The sequence below is a fragment of the Schistocerca nitens genome, chromosome 2 (genome assembly GCF_023898315.1).
Source record: "Schistocerca nitens isolate TAMUIC-IGC-003100 chromosome 2, iqSchNite1.1, whole genome shotgun sequence".
Classification (NCBI taxonomy): Eukaryota; Metazoa; Arthropoda; class Insecta; order Orthoptera; family Acrididae; genus Schistocerca; species Schistocerca nitens.
This window is the reverse complement of record NC_064615.1, coordinates 258,758,613-258,780,862: the sequence shown is the minus strand read 5'-3', so window position 1 is coordinate 258,780,862 and position 22,250 is coordinate 258,758,613. Positions and strand designations below refer to the sequence as shown.

General features: G+C 43.6%; 1 protein-coding gene across 1 annotated transcript; it reads right to left on the bottom strand.

Annotated features, from left to right (window-relative positions):
* Positions 1 to 12,883: 12,883 nt before the first annotated feature.
* On the bottom strand, positions 12,884 to 19,663 carry LOC126235985 (uncharacterized). Its single transcript, XM_049944969.1, has 2 exons — positions 19,568 to 19,663; positions 12,884 to 13,487 (listed from the first exon to the last, which is right to left on the bottom strand). The coding sequence occupies exons 1-2, from the start codon at positions 19,611 to 19,613 to the stop codon at positions 13,027 to 13,029; spliced, it is 507 nt and encodes a 168-aa protein (XP_049800926.1). The 5' UTR covers positions 19,614 to 19,663; the 3' UTR covers positions 12,884 to 13,026.
* Between the last annotated feature and the right edge of the window lie 2,587 nt (positions 19,664 to 22,250).

Sequence of the window (22,250 nt, the reverse complement as noted above, 5' to 3'; positions counted from 1 at the left end):
TCAACATGGATTCCTCCAGAGGACACAACAAACTCTGAAAAAGTGTTTGAGAAGTAAGAAGTCAGAAAAAGTTCTGAAAAAGAAGAAAGTTTTGTTGTTAGGTAGTTCACATAATAGATGTGCTGCCATACCAGATCACAAGTTTTTTTTTAACTAGTGCAGGTCTGGGTCAGATGGTAGAGGGTGTAGGCTCATTTTGCAAGGACTTCACAAAGGAAGACTCCGTAGTAATAGGGGGTGAGGCGGGCAGCAGCATAGACACAGACACTAATTATTCAGTCGAGGGTGACCTGGTAAAGACAGCTTCAGCAACGAGACATACTGGTGTTGGGCTTGTATCTGTTCTGAAGTGCCAAGACCGGCCTCATTTAGAGATGGAATAACTTCTTGGATCAGGTATGGGGTCTCATATCAATGTGGTTCCTGTTGACTCTATCAATAGGTGCGACTATACTAGGCATGACCTTCACCTCAACAGGAAAGGGAAAACCGTCTATGCTAATAGCAAAGGGCACTATCACAAGTGGTGAGTCACTTTCAGGCGACTTTAACCTCTTCATAAAAAATCTAGAAGCTCTGTTGTCTCACCTCATAGAAAAAAAAACAAGAAAATAGTGGTTTCTGGTGATTTTAATGCAGATTTATTGAAAATCTCTGTCAGTGAACTATTATTCCAGTCAGTAACACGATCATACAATTTAATTCCTACTGTGAACTTTGGAATTGGGGTATTGAAATGCTCTTAGATTGCTACTGATAATATCTTCGTAGACAAATCCAGGAAAGAAGTCATATCACTAAACCAATAATAAATGCAGCATTTGTGTTAAATATTGGAACCTGTCAGGATCAAAAATTCGATTAAATCTGAGTACAGGAGAGTAATACTTCAGTCAAACATTGAGAATTTTAGGAGACTGTTCAAAGACGTGAACTGGATAAGTGTTTGTGATACTTCTGACTCAAAGGGAAAATACAAAGCATTCATTAATAGTTACCTCCTCTTTAGAAAATAGTTTTCCCCTAAAGGTAACTCAAGTCAAAAAGTAAACAGTGGATTACACAAGGAATAAAGATATCATGTAAGACAAAACGAAAACTGTGTCTACTATCTAGTAACAGCTCTGGTGTTAGCTTTGCAATGCATTACAAAGAATACTGCAAAATACTGAAGCAGGTAATCCAGAAATCTAAGCAGCTTTATTATGAAAAAAAGATAATTACATCAGGCTACAAAATAAAAACTAAGTGAGATATAGTGAAGAGAGAGACAGGTGGGGCCACAAAGGAAGAGAAAAGATAGCTCTAAAACTAAGAGACATAGGTAACAAGTGCATTAGTGCTGCAAACCTCCTAAAAAAGTGCTTTGTTTCTGTTACAGATAGCTTAGGGTTATGAGGTCCAGTAAACAGTGCAATGCAGAATCTGAGACCAGGCTTTACAATTCATTTCGGTAAAATGGAAATGAGACTCATGTCTCCCAAAGAAGTATCATCCATCATAAAATCCTTATAATCTAGGTACTCTAGTGATTATCATAAAATATCAACAAATCAAAGATTGTTCAAACAGGTTGCGTTCTATCTTAAGTTATTTCTGTAATCAATCTGTTATTAGTGGAACATTTCCAGACTGGCTAGGACATGCTGAAGTTAAATCTCTTTACAGGAAGGGGATAAAGAGGTACCATCAAACTATTGATTAATTTCACTTTTGTCGGAATTTTCAATAATATTTCAAAAGGTTGAGATCAAGCGTCTCCTTAAGCATCTGACTGCAAAGAATATATTGTCAAAGTCACAGTTCGGGTTTCTTAAGGGTTACGACATAGAGAAAGCTATTTACACGTATAGTGAGAACATACATAATTTATTAGATAACTAATTAGAGGCTACTGGCATTTTCTGTCATCTGTCAAAAGCTTTTGACAGTGTTAATCACAGCATTCTCTTCCATGGCGACCTCGCGAGTGCGGTCTGGTCCCCCTGCACCGTCTCCTCCGAAACAGATGGTCTGCCACTGCTAGTCTGTTTCCGAACCGACCTCGTTGCTAAAAAAGGTTTCATCCATGTTTTGATTAACTTGACATGAGGTGCTTTCTTTCTATGATGAGACATAAACTTCCGCTGCACCGTAACCTGTGATTTGGTTTCTGCTAGCCACACAACACACTGAACTTTCACCTGGGGTGAAGCCATTTTTACGAACTACACTGAAGAGCCAAAGAAACTGGTACACATGCCTAATATCGTACAGGGCCACAGCGAGCTTGCAGAAGTGCCGCAACACGACATTGCATGGACTCTACGAATGTCTGAAGTAGTGCTGGAGGGAACATATGCCACGAATCCTGCAGGGTGTCCATAAATCCGTAACAGAACGAGGGGGTTCAGATGTCTTTTGAACAGCACGTTGCAAAGCATCATAGATATGCTCAATAATGTTCGTATCTGGTGCGTTTGGCGGCCAGCGGAAGTGTTTAAACTCAGAGGAGTGTTACTGAAGCCACTTTGTAGCAATTCTGGACGTGTAGGGTGTCATATTGTCCTGCTGGAATTTACCAGGTATGTCGGAATGCACAATGGACACGAACAGATGTAGGTGATCAGGCAGGATGCTTACGAACGCGTCACTTGTCAGAGTCTTACATAGACATATCAGGAGTACTACATCACTCCAACTGCACACGCCCCACACATTACAGAGCCTCCGCCAGCTTGAACAGACCCCTGCCGTCATGCAGGGTCCATGGATTCATGAGGTTGTCTCCATACTCATAAACGGTCATCCGCTCGATACAATTTGAAGCGAGACTCGTCCGACCAGGCAACATGTTTCCAGTCATCAACAGTCCAATGTCGCTGTTGACGGGCCCAGGCGAGGCGGAGAGCCTTGTGTTGTGCAGTCATCAAGGGCACGCTAATAAGCCGTCAGCTCCGAAAGCCCATATAAATAGTTTCGTTGAATGGCTCGCACGTTGAGACTTGTTGATGGCCCAGCGTTGAAATCTGAGGCAATTTGCGGAAGGATTGCACTTTTGTCACATTGAACGATTCTCTTTAGTAGTCGTTAGTCCCGTTCTTGTAGGATCTTTTACTGGCTGCAGCGATGTTGGAGATTTGATGTTTTACCGGATTCCTGATATTCACGGTACACTCGTGAAGTGGTCGTATGGGAAAGTCCCCACTTCATCGCTACCTCGGAGATGCAGTGTCCCATCGTTTTGCACCCACTGTAACAAAACGTTCAAACTCACTTCAATATTGATAACTTACCACTGTAGCAACAGTAACCGATCTAACAACTGCGCCAGACACTTTCCGTCTTATATAGGAGCTGCCGAGCTCAGCACCGTATTCTGCGTGCTCACATATCTCTGTATTTGAATACGCATGCCTATACCAGTTTCTTTGGCGCTTCATTACATAATTAATATTTAATCACAGAAATCAGGTTAAACACTAAGCACACCCTGCGTGTTGCTTCCACGTACGTACATCTCGCGAAAAGACCATGAAGATAAAATTAGAAAGATTCGAGCCGACACTACCAGCAATCGCTCTTCCCACGAATAATTCGCGACTGGAACAGGAAAGAGGGAATCACTTAGATGCATCAGAAGTACCCTACGCCACGCTTGCTGACTATTGATGTAGATGTACAAGTAATGTTTGTTAGTAACGTTGCCATTGCTTTGAAATATAGGATTGTCATAGAAATTGGGGGAAGCGAGAAGCACTATTTTAATAACAGCTACACTTAGTTAAAAACTAGCAGTAAACACAAGACATAAGAATTGGTACAGCACTGCAGAAAAATACTGTACCGGCCACCATGTGGCATGGGGTGTCAGTACGCGTGTACTTGCAGTGTGCAAGGCCTGCCCCGACATGGTATGTACTGTACATTCTCGCTGTATCGCTCGGTCATGCTGGAAAAGCCACACCATCCCTAGTTTAGAGGTATTTTACGAAGTGCCGAAGCAACGAGATAAAGATTAGTAGAGGAAGAAGACGCAACAAACACATTCTCAGTTCGAATATATTAAACTTTGTTGAGACTGAGAAGCTTATGTCCACGAATCAGCATGGTTTTGGAAAGAATCGCTAGTGAGAAATTTAGCATGCCTTTTTCTCACATTATATCCTGCGAATCTATGGATGAAGGACAAAAAGCTGATTGCTTATTTCTAGATTTCCGGAAAACATTTGACACGGCCCCCATGGCAGGCTGTTGACGAATGTACGAGCATATGGAATAAGTTCACAGATATGTGAATAGCTACAGCATTTCTTAATTAATAGAATACAGTATGTTGTCGTCGACGGTGATATGTTCATTATAGATAAGGGTATCGGCAAGAGTGCCCCCGAGAGCGTCACAGAACCGCTATCTTTCTCTACAGGGTGGTCCATTGATAGTGGCCGGGCCAAATATCTCACGAAATAAGCATCAAACGAAAAATACTACAAAGAACGAAACTCGTAGCTTGAAGGGGGAAACCAGATGACGCTATGGTTGGCCCGCTAGATGGCGCTGCCATAGGTCAAACGGATATCAACTGCGTTTTTTAAAAATAGAAACCATTTTTTATTACACATTCGTGTAGCACGTAAAAATATATCAATGTTTTAGATGGACCACTTTTTTCGCTTTGTGACAGATGGAGCTGTAATAGTCACAAACGTATAAGTACATGGTATCACGTAACATTCCGCCAGTGCGGACGGTATTTGCTTCGCGATACATCACCCGTGTTAAAATGGACCGTTTACCAATTGCGGAAAAGGTGGATATCGTATTGATGTATGGCTATTGTGATCAAAACAACCAACGGGCGTGTCTTATGTATGCTGCTCGGTATCCTGGACGACATCATCCAAGTGTCCGCACCGTTCGCCGGATAGTTACGTTATTTAAGGAAGCAGGAAGTGTTCAGCCACATGTGAAACGTCAGCCACGACCTGCAACAAATGATGATGCCCAAGTAGGTATTTTAGCTGCTGTCGCGGCTAATCCGCACATCAGTAGCAGACAAATTGCGCGAGAATCGGGAATCTCAAAAACTTCGATGTTGAGAATGCTACATCAACATCGATTGCACCCGTACCATATTTCTATGCACCAGGAATTGCATGGTGACGACTTTGAACGTCGTGCACAGTTCTGCCACTGGGCACAAGAGAAATTACGGGACTATGACAGATTTTTTGCACGCGTTCTATTTAGCGACGAAGCGTCATTCACCAACAGCGGTAACGTAAACCGGCATAAAATGCGCTACTGGGCAACGGAAAATCCACGATGGCTGCGACAAGTGGAACATCAGCGACCTTGGCGGGTTAATGTATGGTGCGGAAATATGGGAGGAAGGATAATTGGCCCCCATTTTATCGATGGCAATCTAAATGGTGTAATGTATGCTGATTTCCTACGTAATGTTCTACCGATGTTACTATTTCACTGCATGACAGAAGGCGATGAACTTCCAGCATGATGGATGTCCGGCACATGGCTCGCGTGCGGTTGAAGCGGTATTGAATAGCATATTTCATGACATGTGGATTGGTCGTCGAAGCACCATACCATGGCCCGCACGTTCACCGGATCTGACGTCCCCGGTTTTCTTTCTGTGGGGAAAGTTGAAGGATATTTGCTATCGTGATCCACCGACAACACCTGACAACATGCGTCAGCGTAATGTCAAAGCACGTGCGAACATTACAGAAGGCAAACTACCCGCTGTTGAGAGGAATGTAGTTACACATATTGCCAAATGCATTGAGGTCGACGGACATTATTTTGAGCATTTATTGCATTAATGTGGTATTTGCAGGTAATCACGTAGTAACAGCATGCGTTCTCAGAAATGATAAGTTCACAAAGGTGCATGTATCACATTGGAACAACCGAAATAGAATGTTGAAATGTAGCTACGTTCTGTATTTTAATTTAAAGAAACCTACCTGCTAGCAACTGTTCGTCTAAAATTGTGAGCCATATGTTTGTGACTATTACAGCGCCATCTATCACAAAGCGAAAAAAGTGGTCCAATTAAAACATTCATATTTCTTTACGTACTACACTAATATGTAATAAAAATGGGGGTTCCTAGTTAAAAAAAAACGCAGTTGATATCCGTTTGCCCTATGGCAGCCCCATCTAGCGGGCCAACCATAGCGCCATCTGGTTTCCCCCTTCAAGCTAGACAAGTTTCGTTCTTTGTAATTTTTATGTTTGACGCTTATTTCGTGAGGTATTTGGCCCAGTCACGATCAATGGACCACCCTGTATATACATAAATGATTTGGCGGACAGGTTGGGCAGCAATCTGTGTTTGCTTGCTGATGAGGCTTTGATGCACGGTAAGGTGTCGAAGTTGAATGAATGTTGGAAGACGCCTTAGACAAATTTCCATTGGTTTGATGAATGGCAGCTAACTCTAAATGTGGAAAAATATAAGTTAATACGGATGAGTAAGAAGAACAAACTTGTTATGTTCGGACACAGTATTTCTAGTGTCCTGCTTGATTCAGTCAAGTTGTTTAAAAATTTGGGCTTAATGCTGTAAAGTGATATGAAATGGAACGAGCATGTGTGAACTGTGGTAGGGAAAGTGACTGGCCAACTTTGTTCTATTGGGAGAGTTTTAGAAAAGAACGGTTCTCCTGTAAAGGAGACCACATGTAGCATGCTGGTGGGATCTATTCATGACTTCTGCTCGAGTGTTTGGGATCCGAACCAAGACGGATTGAAGGAAGACATCGATGGAATTCAGAGGCAGATTGCTATACTTGTTACCGGTATTTTCGCACAACATGTAAGTGTTATGGAGATGCTTCCCGAACTGAAATCGGTATCAGTGGAGGGAAGGCGGCGTTATTACGCAAGCCGCAGTGGCCGAGCGGTTCTAGGCGCTTCAGTCCGGAACCACGCTGCTGCTGCGGTCGCGGGTTTGAATCCTGCCCCGAGCATGGATGTGTGTGACGTCCTTAGGTTAGTTAGGTTTAAGTAGTTCTAAATGTAGGGGACTGATGACCTCAGATGTTAAGTCCCATAGGGCTTAGAGCCATTTGAACCATTTTGCAGATTTTCAGTGCTATTTGTCTTAGCTCCATGGCGAATTAGGGAAACCTTTCTTGCAGACTTTGTCAGTTCACTTTTATAAAATTCGTATCGGTATATTTACACTGATTTCAAAAAAAATACATGTAAACAGTGGAAAATACTAACTGCTTGCGAGAAAGAACCTATATTTTTAAAGTAAATAAAAATAAACGAAAACCAATTTATACAGGTTAACAGTTATTGAACTACAAGAAAAAATAGCCCTCATAACTTCCGAACGGTTTGCGTTAGGACTTTCAAAATGCACAGTTAGCCGCGGGGCATGATGGGAATTAGTATTTACATGCATGATTCGGTTTAGCGGCGAAGCCCACTTTCATATAGATGGGTTCGTCAGTAAGCAAACCTGCGGCGTTTGGGAGACTGTGAATCCTCATTTCGCGATCGAGAAGTCTCTTCGCCCTCAACTGGTGACTATGTGGTGTGCAATCTCCAGTTACAGAATAACCGGTGCGATATTCCTTGATGGTATGGTGACTACCAAACGGTACGTGAATGTTTTGGAAGATGATTTCATCCCCCTTATCCAAAGTGGCCCTGATAGCGATAAGATGTGTTTCATGCAAGACGGAGCTCGACCCCATCGAAGCAGGAGAGTGCTCTCATGGAGGAGCACTTTGGGGACCGCATTCTGGCCCTGAGGTACCCAAAGGCCACTAGCATGGTAATCGATTGGCCGCCATATTCTCCGGATATGAACACATACCACTCCTTTTTGTGGGGCTATGTTAAAGACAAGGTGTACAGCAGTAATCCCAAAAGCATAGCTGAGCTGGAAAAAGAGCTGAGCTATTGAGGAGGTCATGGACAGCAGCGATGTTCCGACACTTCAGCGGGTCATGCAGAATTTCGCTGTTCGTCTGCGCCTCATCGTCGCCAAGGATGGCAGGCATATCGAATATGTCACAAACTAAATCCGAATATCTGCATTGACGTTTATGTGTTGAATGAAGTGTGTGCACCCCGTGGTTTGTAACTAATTTACGTTTTTTTCCATATAGTTCAATAATTGTGACCCTGTATAATTACGTACTTACATTCGGCAAAGCCTATACTGATGGGAAAAAAATCGCAACACCAAAAAAATAATTAATGTAGAGCAATGAAATTTCTGGGTAGATTTGCCTAGGTAACATACTAGGGTCACTCCAAAAGAAATGCACACTATTTTTGTAAAAGTACAAATTTCATTCTGCATGTGTGAAAATTTTACAGAGTGTAGATACATCCTTCCTGCTTGTTTTCAAACTTAGTTCAACCTCTTCCCGTGAGTGACGCCATCACAGCATGTCTTCAAGATGGCTGCTACACTTGACGCTCGCCAGAAGCAACGTGCTGTCATAGAATTCCTGTGCTGTGAAAACGAGACAGTGGGAAACATCCACAAGAGGTTGAAAAAGGTGTATGGAGATGCTGCTGTTGATCGCAGTACAGTTAGTCGGTGGGTAAGCAGGTTACGTGATGAAAGCGGGCACGGCAATATTGAGGATTGTCCTCGCAGCGGCAGGCCTCGTACTGCACACACTCCAGACAATGTGCAGAGAGTTAACGAACTGGTGATTGCTGACAGACGCATCACAGTGAACGAATTGTCACGCTACGTTGGGATAGGGGAAGGAAGTGTCTGCAGAATGCTGAAAGTGTTGGCATTAAAAAAGGTTTGTGCCAGATGGGTTCCCAGGATGTTGACAGTGGCTCACAAAGAAACAAGTAAAACCGTATGCAGCGAACTTTTTGAACAGTACGAATATGGTGGAGATCAATTTCTTAGGAGAACTGTGACAGGTGATGAAACATGTATCCATCATTTTTCACCAGAGACGAAGAGGCAATCAATGGAGTGGCATCATGCAAATTTACCCAAGAAAAAAAATTCAAAACCACACCTTCTGCTGGAAAAGTTATGGTTGCGGTGTTTTTCGATTCCGAAGGACTCTTGCTTGTGGACGTCATGCCAAGTGGAACCACCATAAATTCTAATGCATATGTGATAACACTGAAGAAACTTCAAGCTCGACTGAGTCGTGTTCGACCACATCGGCAAAAGCAAGATGTTTTGCTGTTGCACGACAATGCACGGGCGCATGTCAGTCAAAAAACCATGGAAGCGATCACAAAACTCTGATGGACAACACTGAAACACCCGCCTTACAGTCCTGACCTGGCTCCATGTGATTATCATCTCTTTGGGAAACTGAAAGACTCTCTTCGTGGAACAAGGTTTGAAGAAGATGATTCCCTTGTGCACGCTGCCAAACAGTGGCTCCAACAGGTTGGTCCAGAATTTTACCGTGCGGGTATACAGGTGCTGGTTTCAAATGGCGTGATACAGTTGAGAGGGATGGAAATTATGTGGAGAAATGAAAATAGTGTTCCTAAGGGATGTATCTGTACACTGTAAAACTTTCAAACATGTAGAATAAAAGAGGGATTTAAAAAAAAAAGATAGTGTGCATTTCTTTCGGAGTGACCCTCCTATTTAACTGACTGACAATGCAAGGTTACATGTTAATGTAATTGCAAGATAAGCCATTGCAAATGTGAAATGTTCGTACATTAGTAACCGGTGTAAACACCAGAATGTTGAATGCAAGCATGTAAACGGTCAAACATTGTGTGGCACAGGTGCCGCATGTTAGTACATGAATGGCAGCACAACAGGACGAATCACCAGATCTACGCATAAATTTGCTGTCAGAGTGCTTGGGATAAGAACGCAAGTGCTCCGGCTGTCATATAAAAGCGTATCCCAGACCGTAACTCCAGGTGTAGGTCCAGTAGCCGCTCGGAATGACCGCGCGCTCTAAGGCGCCATGTCACGAATTGCGCGGCCCGTGCCTCCGGAGGTTCGAGTCCTCCCTCGGGCATGTATGTGTGTGTTGTTCTTAGCATAAGTTAGTTTAAGTAGTGTGTAAGTCTAGGGAGTGATGACCTCAGCAGTTTGGTCCCTTAGGAATTCACACACATTTGAACATTTGGTACATTTGGTCCAGTCTGTGTGGCACACAGACTTGTTGGTTGCAGGATCTCTACTGGCCTTCTTCTAACCAACACACGACCATCACAGGCGCCGTTGCAGAACCAGCCTTCATCATAAAACACATTAGTCCTCCACGCTGGCCTCCAATGAGCTCTCGTTTGGGGCCACTGAACTCGCCAAATGGCGGTGGTTTGGGGTCGGTGGCATGCACGCCACAGGGCGACTGGCTCGTAGCCGTCCTTGAAGTAACCGATTTCTATCAGATCGTTGTGTCACCGTGATGGCAACTGCTGCTCAGTTGGTGCTGCAGATGGAGTACGATGCGCCAGAACCATACACGGAACACGATGGTGTTCCTTCTTGGTGGTGCTATGTGTACATTCACAGCTCGGTCTTCTTGAGACTGTACATTATCTTGACCACCGCTGGCAACAGTCATGTACAGTGGTTACAGTCCTGCTTAGTCTTTCTGCTGTATCACAGAAGGAACAGCCATCTCCTCGTAGCCCCGTTACACGACCTCGTTCAATCTCACTGAGGTGTCGATAATGGCGTCTTCGTCGCCTTGAAATCATTCTTGGCTTTCATCAACTCACCACGTGCAATCTCAAAGGTAACAAACGCTCACGACCGTCACAGTGTGTATTTAAAGCAAAACTGAACTGCATCCTCATAGTGGTGCTACTAGTGCCACACTTATGGAACTGGGACAAAATCTTATGAGGCTAGCGCGAAATTTGAATAGACATCGTCTTTCAGAAAAGAAACACACCTACCAGCTTTCGTTTACGTCGCAAAACTCCGTGTTGCGATTTTTTTCCTTCGGTGTATTTGCTCCTAAAAGAAGGCCAATAGGTTTTTATTAAAATTTTTAAGCAGTTTCAAATGAAGTGTAAAGGCGTTTGAGTTGCAATCGGCGCAGGAACATTTTCTCTGGATTTAAATTGTGTTTTTCATCTCTATCCCTTTCAGTTATTTTATCTTTAACCGAATTCTCATTCCTTCGTACCTGTATACCACAGCTATAGTCGTATGACCTGAGTGGACACTCGATGTACTATTAAATGTAGTGCAAGACATAATTCTGTATTGGATGTGACCAAACCGTAAAATGTCTTTATGGGCAAAAGAGTATTTAAGAACGAGGGCGGAATAGTCGTTGCATTACGTGATCTGTACAAAGTAATAGCCTATACATTACAGAACAGGTGATATACAGTGAAGAGAAGACTGTACCGACAGATCCCCAGACTTTTTATCCCCTAAGTGTGTCAAATTGAAGTAGCTGCGCTACTTCAGATATGTACGGTATGAAGCACGAATGATGGGTACGGCTAACGGCTACAAGAAACGATTTCTCTTTTGCTTTCAGAGCAACGGAGACAAAAACTCGACATATTTTGGTCTCATATGGACACAGCAATTAATGTTTTGCTAGATCACGATCGGTCTACAATGTTTACATTAAATGTGATGTATTTTATGAGTAACGTTCGTTCTGCATACGAAAAGGAGAACTTCAAATCTTATAAACGTAGTTGTTTTAATTTTTTTAGAATAATTATTATTAGTACATAAAAATACCTGAAACCAATATTTTTAATATCAATGAAAGCAAGACACAAGTCATATTTTACTATTGCTTTTCGCACGGTTTAATTCTTAGAAAATTTTACCTTAATCTAGCTTCGAAATTCTATTATTGTCTATCATCGCTTCCATCGATGAGCCTTCCACATGAGCTACATGGTGTATGTCCAAGTACGTTAGAGTCAAGTTTAAGGTCATGTTAAACTCACAGTCTGTCGTAATGCCGTAAGCGGGTACGTGTCTTAGGTGGCAAGTCTGGGTCCAGTTGCATTATCATCAGCTAATACTATGTAAGTAGCCTGTTAATGTGTCTGTATGTTGGCAGCGGGATAGACTGCATTAATAACTCTGACAGCGCTGTGTAGCTGGTCGGACTCGCAGTTCGAGGTGAATAGCCAGCAATGATGGAGGTTGGAAGTAAGTGATGATGGAGGTTAGAGGTCTGAAGTGTTAGCGCGAGCGGACGATCTCAACGTGTCCGTCATAGAGATTTAAAATTATTGACGATTATATAATTTTTTGGAACTGGATGTCACGGACGATAATATAATTTTTGAACTGGTTGTCACATGATTAAGGTAAAATTTGCTAAATACATTGTTTGCTCTGCAACAAAATCTTTCCTTTGCTAACCACATGCCTATTAGTAGTCAGAGCCTACAGTAGTTAGACTCTTTTATTTAGCTGGCTGTATTGGTACTTGCTGTATCGCTGTTGTTCGTGTAATGAAGATTTCTTTTAGGTAAGTGTCATATGAAATGTTACGTTATTGTTAGGATTTCTTCTAATTCAGGGCCATTCTTTTGTGTTAATTGTTTGAGCAGTAAGATTGCGTTTGAATTGTATTTGTCAGGAATAATTCTGTAGGTCAGATATGAAATGATAAAGACAAGCAAAGAAGCAGTACGTTCAGTTTCAGTCAGCAGTTTAAGCAGGTTCACTTGCGTTCAATTTCCCTCAGCAGGATCAGAATTAAATTAAGAAGTTTCACCTTCTCAGTTATTTCGGTTCAAGTAAAAAATGTATTAAGACATTTCGACTAGAGTCCCGTATTGGTAGACCACTTGGCGATTGTATGGGTTGACAATCCACATAAACAAAACAACGAATAGAAAAATAGCATTGTGATGGGGTATAAAGACAATCAGACAAGAGCTAATGGATATGGTACTCTTCATTCCAAGGTTTATTTTCAGCAGATATATTACAAACATATGCAATAATGCTTAGTAATACTGTCAATAATTTTCTTCAAGCATTTTCCATTTTGATACATACTGAATAACAGAGTGTAGCTTATATTTGTTACCTGATACACAATTCGTCTTTTATACTGGGACACCAAGGTATTCGTACTCCATGCCAAGAATGTAGTAATTGAAAGTGGTGTTGTAGGGTGCGACGGGAATATTGAAAGGTGAGTACTGAGGGTAGGTGAGGGCCCCACCGTACCAGATCTCGAATATGAACCAGGAGGCCGTGTTGGTGGTGTAGCTCACCGGGATCCTCAGGAGCTGCAGGGGCTCCGCGACTTCTGTGTAGTTGTAGGAGGCGACCACCTTCCACTCCCCTCCGGGCGGCTGCTCGCTCATGGTGACCCTGATGTTCTGCGGCTCCGGACCGATCTCCAAGCTGGAGGAGTTGCGGATGTGCGAGCTGAGGTAGAGCGCGGTCACCTGGTAGACGTCGTTGTAGTAGTGCGGAGTGTTGAAGATGCCGTGGCAGCACTGCACCTCGCCCAGGTAGCTGTCCGGCTCCCGGAACAGCATCGTCACCTTGGGGTATGCGACTGGAAACAGACACAGAGGTGTATGGCGACATGTACAAAGAAGTTTATTGGTAGAGACCATCTTTTATTGTACAGCAGAGAATGCGCTGTGTTCAGACATCCACACATTCATTCACGCACCGTGACGCCAAAGCGTCATGAAGGACAACCTTCAGCGATTAGGAACGAATTAAGTTATACGTTAACAGGCAGGATCTATCACTGCTAGCTACTTCTGTAAAGTGTGCTGGCGACAAACTGTGACAAGCACTAATCTATTGAAAATGTTATTTATTGTTAATTACCTCTAGATTACTTTAGACAGGTGTTTTCGGAGAAAAATAGGTTGTTTAGAAAAAGCTATAGCGTTTCCCATACCACTCAGCTGCTGCTAACATCTAATACTTTAAACAAAACATTTCTCTAATTTTACACAGACCACTATCACCTCTCTGTACACTGGCGAAACTACGATCTACCCAACACAAATATTACAACTGCGCAAGTATTGTGATGAAACGTAATGTAAGGGGTTAATCAGGTCACCAGTTGCGTCTCGGTTCTGGTTCAGAGTACAGGAGCAAAAGTGTAAAGATCGTTATATAACAAATCTCTGATCAAGCAAACGAACGAGAGGGCAATGCTCGCTTTCTTCTCTAAATTCTTAGTGTAACTGATCGTTAAGCTTGGCCACTACGCAGAGCGATAACGCCGTCACAGTGACAACAAGAAGCGCAGATGTGGACCATATTTATTACTAGTGGGTCGCCTAACCATGGAAATGTTGTAGGACAAAATGAAGGGCTTGTTTCAATAGTGGTACAAGTCCATTTTTGTTCATTCTGAGATACAGAGTCCTAAAGTTACATGAGCGCTGAAAAATCTGCAGTTCAGATACCAGAAATACTCAAATATATATAAGTATATAAAAGTATACATAAAATCTGCAGTTGAGTATATATACTTGAATATTTCTGGTATCTCAACTGCACATTTTTCAGCGCTCATTTAACTTTAGGACTCTGTATCTCAGAATGAACAAAAAAGGACTTGTACCACTATTGAAATAAGCCCTTCATATAAAGGATCTTGGGATCTAACTAAAGCCTCAGATTAATAGACGCTGATTTTCTCAAATAGGTGACAAAATTCACGACAAAAATTGACAGAAAACTCAAATCAAATTATCAAATGGCGCTAATGCTGTGAGGTAGTGACAAAAATTGTGGGAGATTGGTAGGAGACAGTGCAACAAGATCTGCCCACGGGCACATCGCCAAATACAAAGTTAAAACTACGACAAGATGCCACAAATTATAACGAAAGTAAGAACACAAGTTACATGTCACAACAAGCAAGTAATGAACTGCTGAGAATATGGACCATGCCATCACAGTTGTGGCGCGTGTGAGCTTCACAGGAGGCAGTGGTCAAATGACCACAAAACATAGGTCTCCGTCCACAATGTCCTAAAAAAACTCTTTATATAGACGACAACTCAATGCTGTTGACAATGCGACAAATCATAATATCACTTACGTCATAGAATAACGGGAGAATTCTGCAGAAATTTCGCACTCCTAGTGTACAAAACACACTTCAAAAAATAAGAGGTTGGTACAAGAACGGATCAGCGGCTCATCGACTGCTCGGCTTCTTTGCACGAAGGTCAAAGGCAGGATGACTCAGTGCGATCAGGTACACCAAAATTTGGAGCGAAAGCAGCGGACCTTCCCACACCGGTCGAAAGCAGTGTCCTGTCTCTTCTTTTGATGTCCAAACAGAATAGGGACGGCAGTGGCGACAAATCGCCTTCCACTCAGGGCAGGGAGAGTCGCCAGCCCTGTCGACAAAAGCAGCAACCAGGCTGCAGCCTTACTTACGCGAAAGCTGCCCAGCTCCCAGGGGACCTTCGCCCTTTCGTTTAATGAGATTCATGGCCGCCTCTTGTTGACAAAAAAGGACACACAGACCAAACCGTGAGTGGTGACGGTCAGAAAAACGCAAAATTTCCTCCTATTAAATATGCCCAGTACACTATAAACAAAATTAGCTACGAAATGCAGGAAAAAATTAAAATGTCCATGGTATTCTCTTACTTTGTTTGTAAATACACACATCAAAAAAAGTTTTAATCACCCCTGTTCCCAAAACTCCTGAAGATAGACGTTGACTGTGGATATCGTATCACAGACACAGTCCCTTTGACTGTTCAGAGATGTCACTGAACCCGCCCAAAGATGTAAACAACCAAGCATGAGCAGCGCCTATTAGACGGAGGAGGTACACGGCTCGTGTTGTCTGTAGTTCAAGCCTAGACATTCAATACAGCGGTTCGATGGCGTCCGCATTCTTACTTTGTGCCACGAAGGGCTCTCAACCAGGGAAGTGTTCAGGCGTCTCAGAGTGAACCAAAGCGATGTTGTTCGGACGTGGAGGAGAATCACAGAGACATGAACTGTCGATGACATGCCTCTCTCAGGCTGCCAAAGGGCTACTACTGCAATGATGACCGCTACCTACTGATTATGGCTCGAGGAACGCTGACAGCAAGACCACCATGTTGAATCATGTTTGTCGTGCAGCCACAGGACGTCGCGTTACGGCTCAAACTGTGCGCAATAGGCTACATGATGCACAACTTCACTCCCGACGTCCATGGCGAGGTCCATCTTTGCTACCACGACACCATGCAACGCAGTGCGGGTCCAACAACATGGCGAATGGACCGATCAAGTTTGGCATCACGTTCCCTTCAGCGATGAGTGTCGCAATTGCCTTCAACCAGACAATCGCCGGAGACGTTTTTGGAGGCAACCTGGTCAGGCTGAACGCCTTAGACACACTGTCCAGCGAGGTCTAGCAAGTTGGAGGTTCACTGCTGTTTTGGGGTGGCATTATGTGGGGCCGACGTACGGCGTTGGTGATGATGGAAGGTGCCATAACGGCTGTACGATACGTGAATGCCATCCTCCGAACGGTAGAGCAACCATGTCGGCAGTATAATGGCGAGGCATTCGTCTTCATGGACGACAATTCGCGCCCCCATCGTGCATTTCTTGTGAATCACTTACTTCAGGACAATGACATCACCCGACCAGAGTGGCCAGCATGTTCTCCAGGCATGAACCATATCGAACATGCCTGAGAGGGATTGAAAAGGGCTGTTTATGGACGACGTGACCAACCAACCACTCTGAGGGATCTACGCCGAATCGCTGTTGAGGAGTGGGACAATCCGTACCAACAGTGCCTTGATGAACTTGTGGATAGTATGCCATAACGAATACAGGCATGCATCAACGCAAGAGGGCGTGCTAATGGGTTTAGACCTGCCGGTGTGTACAGCAATCTGGACGACCACCTCTGAGCGTCTCCCTGTATGGTGGTACAACAAGCAATGTGTGGTTTTTATGAGGAATAAAAAGGGCGGAAATGGTGTTAATGTTGATCTCTATTCCAATTTTATGTACAAGTTCCGAAACTCTCGGAACCGAGGTAATACAAAACCCTTTTGATGTGTGTGGTTGAGGATAACCAGTGTCCTACATGTTCTCCACTGGCAACCTGTTATACACTTTGCATGAGTATATAAAACTCTATTCTCAGTCCTAGAGGTGGACATATGGTCTACACAGAAATTATTTCTACTTCTATTATTGTTATTGTGAATTCATGAATTCAACCTAAAGTCACTCTTGTTATTAACCAATAATACTTTTACGGAATAATTGTACTGACTGACGCACCCCTACGTCCCTGAAGACGTTTCTACACGGTGCTCGGTTATCAGTTTCACGCAATATTCGTACTGCACGATTCTATAGAATGGCCACTTTTCCACCTTAGTTGCAATGCTCCATAATATTATACCATAGGCCTAATTGAATGGAAATTTGCAAAATACGCAAGCAGACTTGTTTGTCAACACTCTCAGACAGCTACAATGTGCAAAAGGCCTAGCAGTTTGTTATACACCTAGATGCCCAGGAACTTCATTAGCGGATTGTTATCCAGTGTATGCGGATTGATCTCTGCCAGTGGTACCCTTAAGTCATTTTCACTCGTCTAGAATTGCATAATATGAGCTTCTGCAAGCTGAAGCTGTCCAGCACATTAAACTATGTCAGAATCTCGACTCGAAACTGGAATCTCGCTTTCCGCAAGAAATCTACCACAGAACTTCTATGCAGTGCATACTCCGCTGTGGAGTGCAGTATCGACGATATTCTACCATCCGTTTTGCTGCCCTTCATGACAAGCCATCCTGGACTCACATTTCAGAAAGGTGTTGTCCACCCGCACACGGCGAGGGTTCCTACTCCTTGTCTTCGTGCTTGCCAAACCCTGCCTTGGTCAGCGGTGTGGCCGAATCTCTCCGCCCCCCCCCCCCCACCAACTGAGAACTTTTGTGGCATTATTGACAGGGACCTACAACTAGCTAGGGGTTTCGACAACGTAACGAGCCAGTTGGGGAGAATTTGCCACGATAACCCTCAGGAAGACACCCAACGACTTTATCAGTCAGTGCCAAGCCGAGTAAGTGCTTGCTCAAAAGCCAAAAGTGAACCAACGCGTTATTGACTTGCTCAGTTTTTGAAGATCTCCCTCATGAATAGTCGTGAAAAAATCATTCAAATTTTCCCAAATTGTTATCTGTTATTTGTCTGTACATGTACGTTACATCTGCCAATTTCCGTCCCATTTGGATAATTTCTTTATATTATGGCTAAAACTAAGAAGCGGTACGAAGTTGATTAGTAGACGTCAAATTTGTGCTGGTAAAACATTTGGAAGACTTAAATTTGTTGGTTGCTCATTGTATCTGCAACGAAAATCGTAAACAAATGATATGAAGAAACAAGCAGTCTTGGTTGCAATGTTAAATTTTTTTTTATTATTTCCGAATGACGCCTTTCACCTTTATTTAGACGTCCCCGGATTGCCTTATATTTAGTAGCGATGCGTACGTGGGATACTGCTCATAAAATATCCAACCAAGTAAATGCCTCTTGTCAAAGCTTTAAAAACACCGTGCGGTGTCCTTATTACGGCACGTCGTGCAGTCCAATGCAAACCGAATGGGATCAGACCTATGGAAAGCTTTGCATCATAAGCATGCCGGAGGTGTAGTGCACATTCTCGTTGCATTGGACTGCGCGGCACGCCGTAATAATGTGCAATGCAATGTTTTTACAGCTTTGACAAGAGGCATTTGTCTGCTGGGATATTTTATGAGCGGTGTCCCATGTACCCATCGCTACCAAATATCAGGCAGTCAGAAGATGCCTGAATAAAGGTGAAACACGTCGTTGGGAAACAATAAAAAATTTTAACACTGTAACGAAGATTGCTTATTTCTGTGTATCATGCATAATGATCGCTGTACCAACCCCGTTATGAACTGGAAAAAGTATACAAATTGTGTTTGTAGTCCTCATTAAATATATGTTACAGTAGATTCAGACGTGTGCTACTTGGATCATACGCGTACTACACAGAGAAAATGGGACAAAGGAACTACTGGGTAAATTTGTAGAAACTTTATTCCATAAAACGTATGTGACTATTCTATAACTCGCTTGCGTAAGACAAATTAGGCAGAGAGGCTTCTGTATATCGATGGAATCGCTAATATTGAGTCGGAGAAAACTCTGCCACGCACTGTGCAGTAATAATGAATTCGCGTGGCTCTATGGCCTGTGCAAGTCTTTCAACTGGACGTCACTTGGGAGACAAGCGTCTCGCTAACCTACCCCTCTAAACTTAAAGGGGAAAGGGGACCTACAGCTTAACATGGAATACTGATCGCACTTTGTTCCTGGCGAAACTTCACAACACTTGCAGGTGAAGGATAGGTTCAAAACCAGACTGAAAAATTTCCGGTGTTCGGTGTAGCGACTTCTCGTTTTCCAGGCACGCGCTTCAGCACTACACCACCAGGCTCGCCACTATGGCTGGCTTCCGGAGTAAAGATGCAGATGTCAAAATTACAATAGACTACACAGCTTAGTATACGAAGAAAAAAAAGAAAATATAAGTCACTGCCTCCTGTGGCAGGCAGCACAATGCGTGGGGATACAAGCAAACGGCGCTCTTACCGGCACATCCTGTTAGCAGGAGCAGACACACGGCCTGTTTTATCATGATGAGCGTCTCTGAATACCTTCTGTAGTCGCCACAGGAATACTGATGCTCAGCTGTACGCTTTCTAATGCCATTTATATCCGATAGTAGCCCGGTCTCTGCACCGATGATCGATTGCCATGGAAAAATACCAATGTCACTTTCTCAGCCAATTACAAGAGACACAAGAATAACTGCTGTAGCGATAAATGTAGTGAAGGGGGGGGGGGGGGACGTGACGTGACAGTAGCCTTTCATTTCATCTTTCGGGAGTACATTAGCGATAGTGTTATTCCTTCTTCAGATATTTCGGGTGATGACTTTACAGTCGTCTTCAATTTGAGTGGCCGCCAGGATTTATTTTCACTTAACGTAATACTGTGGAGTAAACTCGCGTGCGTCAGAGGTAGCACTGTCGGGAGAATGAGTGTCAGTCATAGATAAAACTTAATGCGTGTAAGAGTAAAACAAACCTGGCACAGCGTCAACAAAAGCACAGAGATTACCCATTAAGTGGCTAACTGTTAAAATGGATGACATTCTAATAATCTGAGAGTCTGAGAGTTGTAGACGTAAAATGAGTGGTTTTTCAGTGTTTGTCGAGCTGGAAACTCTTATTCGTTGCTTCCATCTTCACAGCCATTAATATATGGGAGACATACACGTACTCAGTTTAACAAGATTTGTTCACTTCATTAATCAGATTCTCACTTGATAACGAAAAGGCAAGAGAACTGTAAAAACTACAGCTAAGAGTAAAAATGCTACAACTCCCCCCCCCCCCCCCCCCCCCCCGACAATCAACCGCTAGAGTGGAGTTCCTTGGGATGGGCGAGTATGAACGTCGTTCCCGCTGACCCGCCGGCCTCTTCGGCACTTCCTGCGGGCTCGTTTCCTGAGTCGAGGCTGATGCTCTGACTAGCATCACTGTCTGGTTGAATCTAAGTAGCTGCTGTAGTGTCCAGCGTATCTACTTTTTGTCCACGTACATCTGGAGTTAGAAAATACACTGCTTTTATCCGTTCCGTTGACACGGTCATTTACTTGTCGTTGTATATTAATTTTGCGGTACATTTCTCACGTTTTAGCGTCTGGGAACGTCCGGAGTATCGTGGTTGCAACGAAGGGAGAACCACGTCCTCTCGCAATATCATGTGTGAGCGTGTCTAAAGGTCGTTGTGAAAGAACACTCTTCGATCTCCGTGTCGAGGCGTTGGTGAGGGGCGCAGATTAGCTACTGGCAGGTTGACTTGTACCAGCATGCACTGAGGTAACATAAGCCATGGGATAGCAGTAAGCAGATATACAGATGCCGGTATTATCACTTACTCAAGGTGTCAAAGTGTGTTGGCAGAGGTGTCATTTGTACTCTGGTGATCCATGTGAAATGGTCTCCGACGTGACTATGGCCTTACGGCGGGATCTAACAGACTTGGAATTACGCATGGGACATTCTATTTCTAGATCCGCATTGTCAGGAGAAGGCTGAGAATATCAAATTTTAGGTATTACATTTCGCCTTGGACAACGCAGTAGCCGACGCAGTAGTAGACGTACGGCGATCGTATCCACCAGGACAGTGCGGCGAAATTTGGCGTTAATGGGCTACAGCAGAACACGACCGATGCGAGTGCCTTTGCTAACAGCACGACATCGCCTTCAGCGCATCTCCTGGACTCGTGACTATACCGGTTGGACCCTATACTATCGCAAAACCGTGCCCAGACCAGATAAGACCCTATTTCAGTTGGTAAGAGCTGATGGTAGGTACCAACCCCACGAAGCCATGGACCCAAGTTGCCAACAAGGAATCACTGAATGGTAATGGTAATGTTCGGCTACTTGGAGACCATTTGCAGCCATTCATAGACATCATGTTCCCAAACAATGATGGAACTTTTGTGAAGGACAGTGCACCATTAAGAGGCGAGAATTGTTCACGATTAGTTTGAAGAACATTCTGGACAGTTCGAGTGAATCATTGAGCCACCTAGATCTCCAAATATTAATGCCATCGAACATTTATTGGACATAGCTGCCATGACAGTTCGTGCACAAAATCGCGCATGCGTAATACTTTCGCGATTATGGACGGCTGTATGGGCAGCTTGGGTCAATATTTCTACAGGGGAGTTCCAACGACTTGTTTAGTCAATGCCACGTCCAGCTTCTGCACTACGCCTGTGAAAGGAGTTTCAACGCGATATTAGGAGGTATCCTATGACTTTTGTCACCTCAGTGTATATAGTAGCTCTGTCTCCGATTGATGAAAAATACTCCGACGGCAGGAGCAATGTCTTTCTGCAGTTGTTGACCCAAGGTCTGGGTTATGGGCTGTCTGGAGGGCCAGCAAAACCAGTGGTAGCACAGCTGTGCAGCTATTCTCATGGCACATAGACGGAGCTTTGTATGCCGGCGATCTATCATCCCATTTTCAATAAGCTCCGTGGTGTACGTCCTTCCAGCGACGTCTACGGGACGAGGTCCTTTTTACTCGTCTTTGTATAGGCCCAGTCCTATGACACATGGCTTCTTACTCCGGCTAGAGGACCCTCCAATATGTGGTGCTTCTGGGGTACAAATAACTGTGTGTCACATTTTATTCGACCGTATTTAGCTTTCCTACTGGATTTGCCGACAGATCCGCCTTCCATTTTA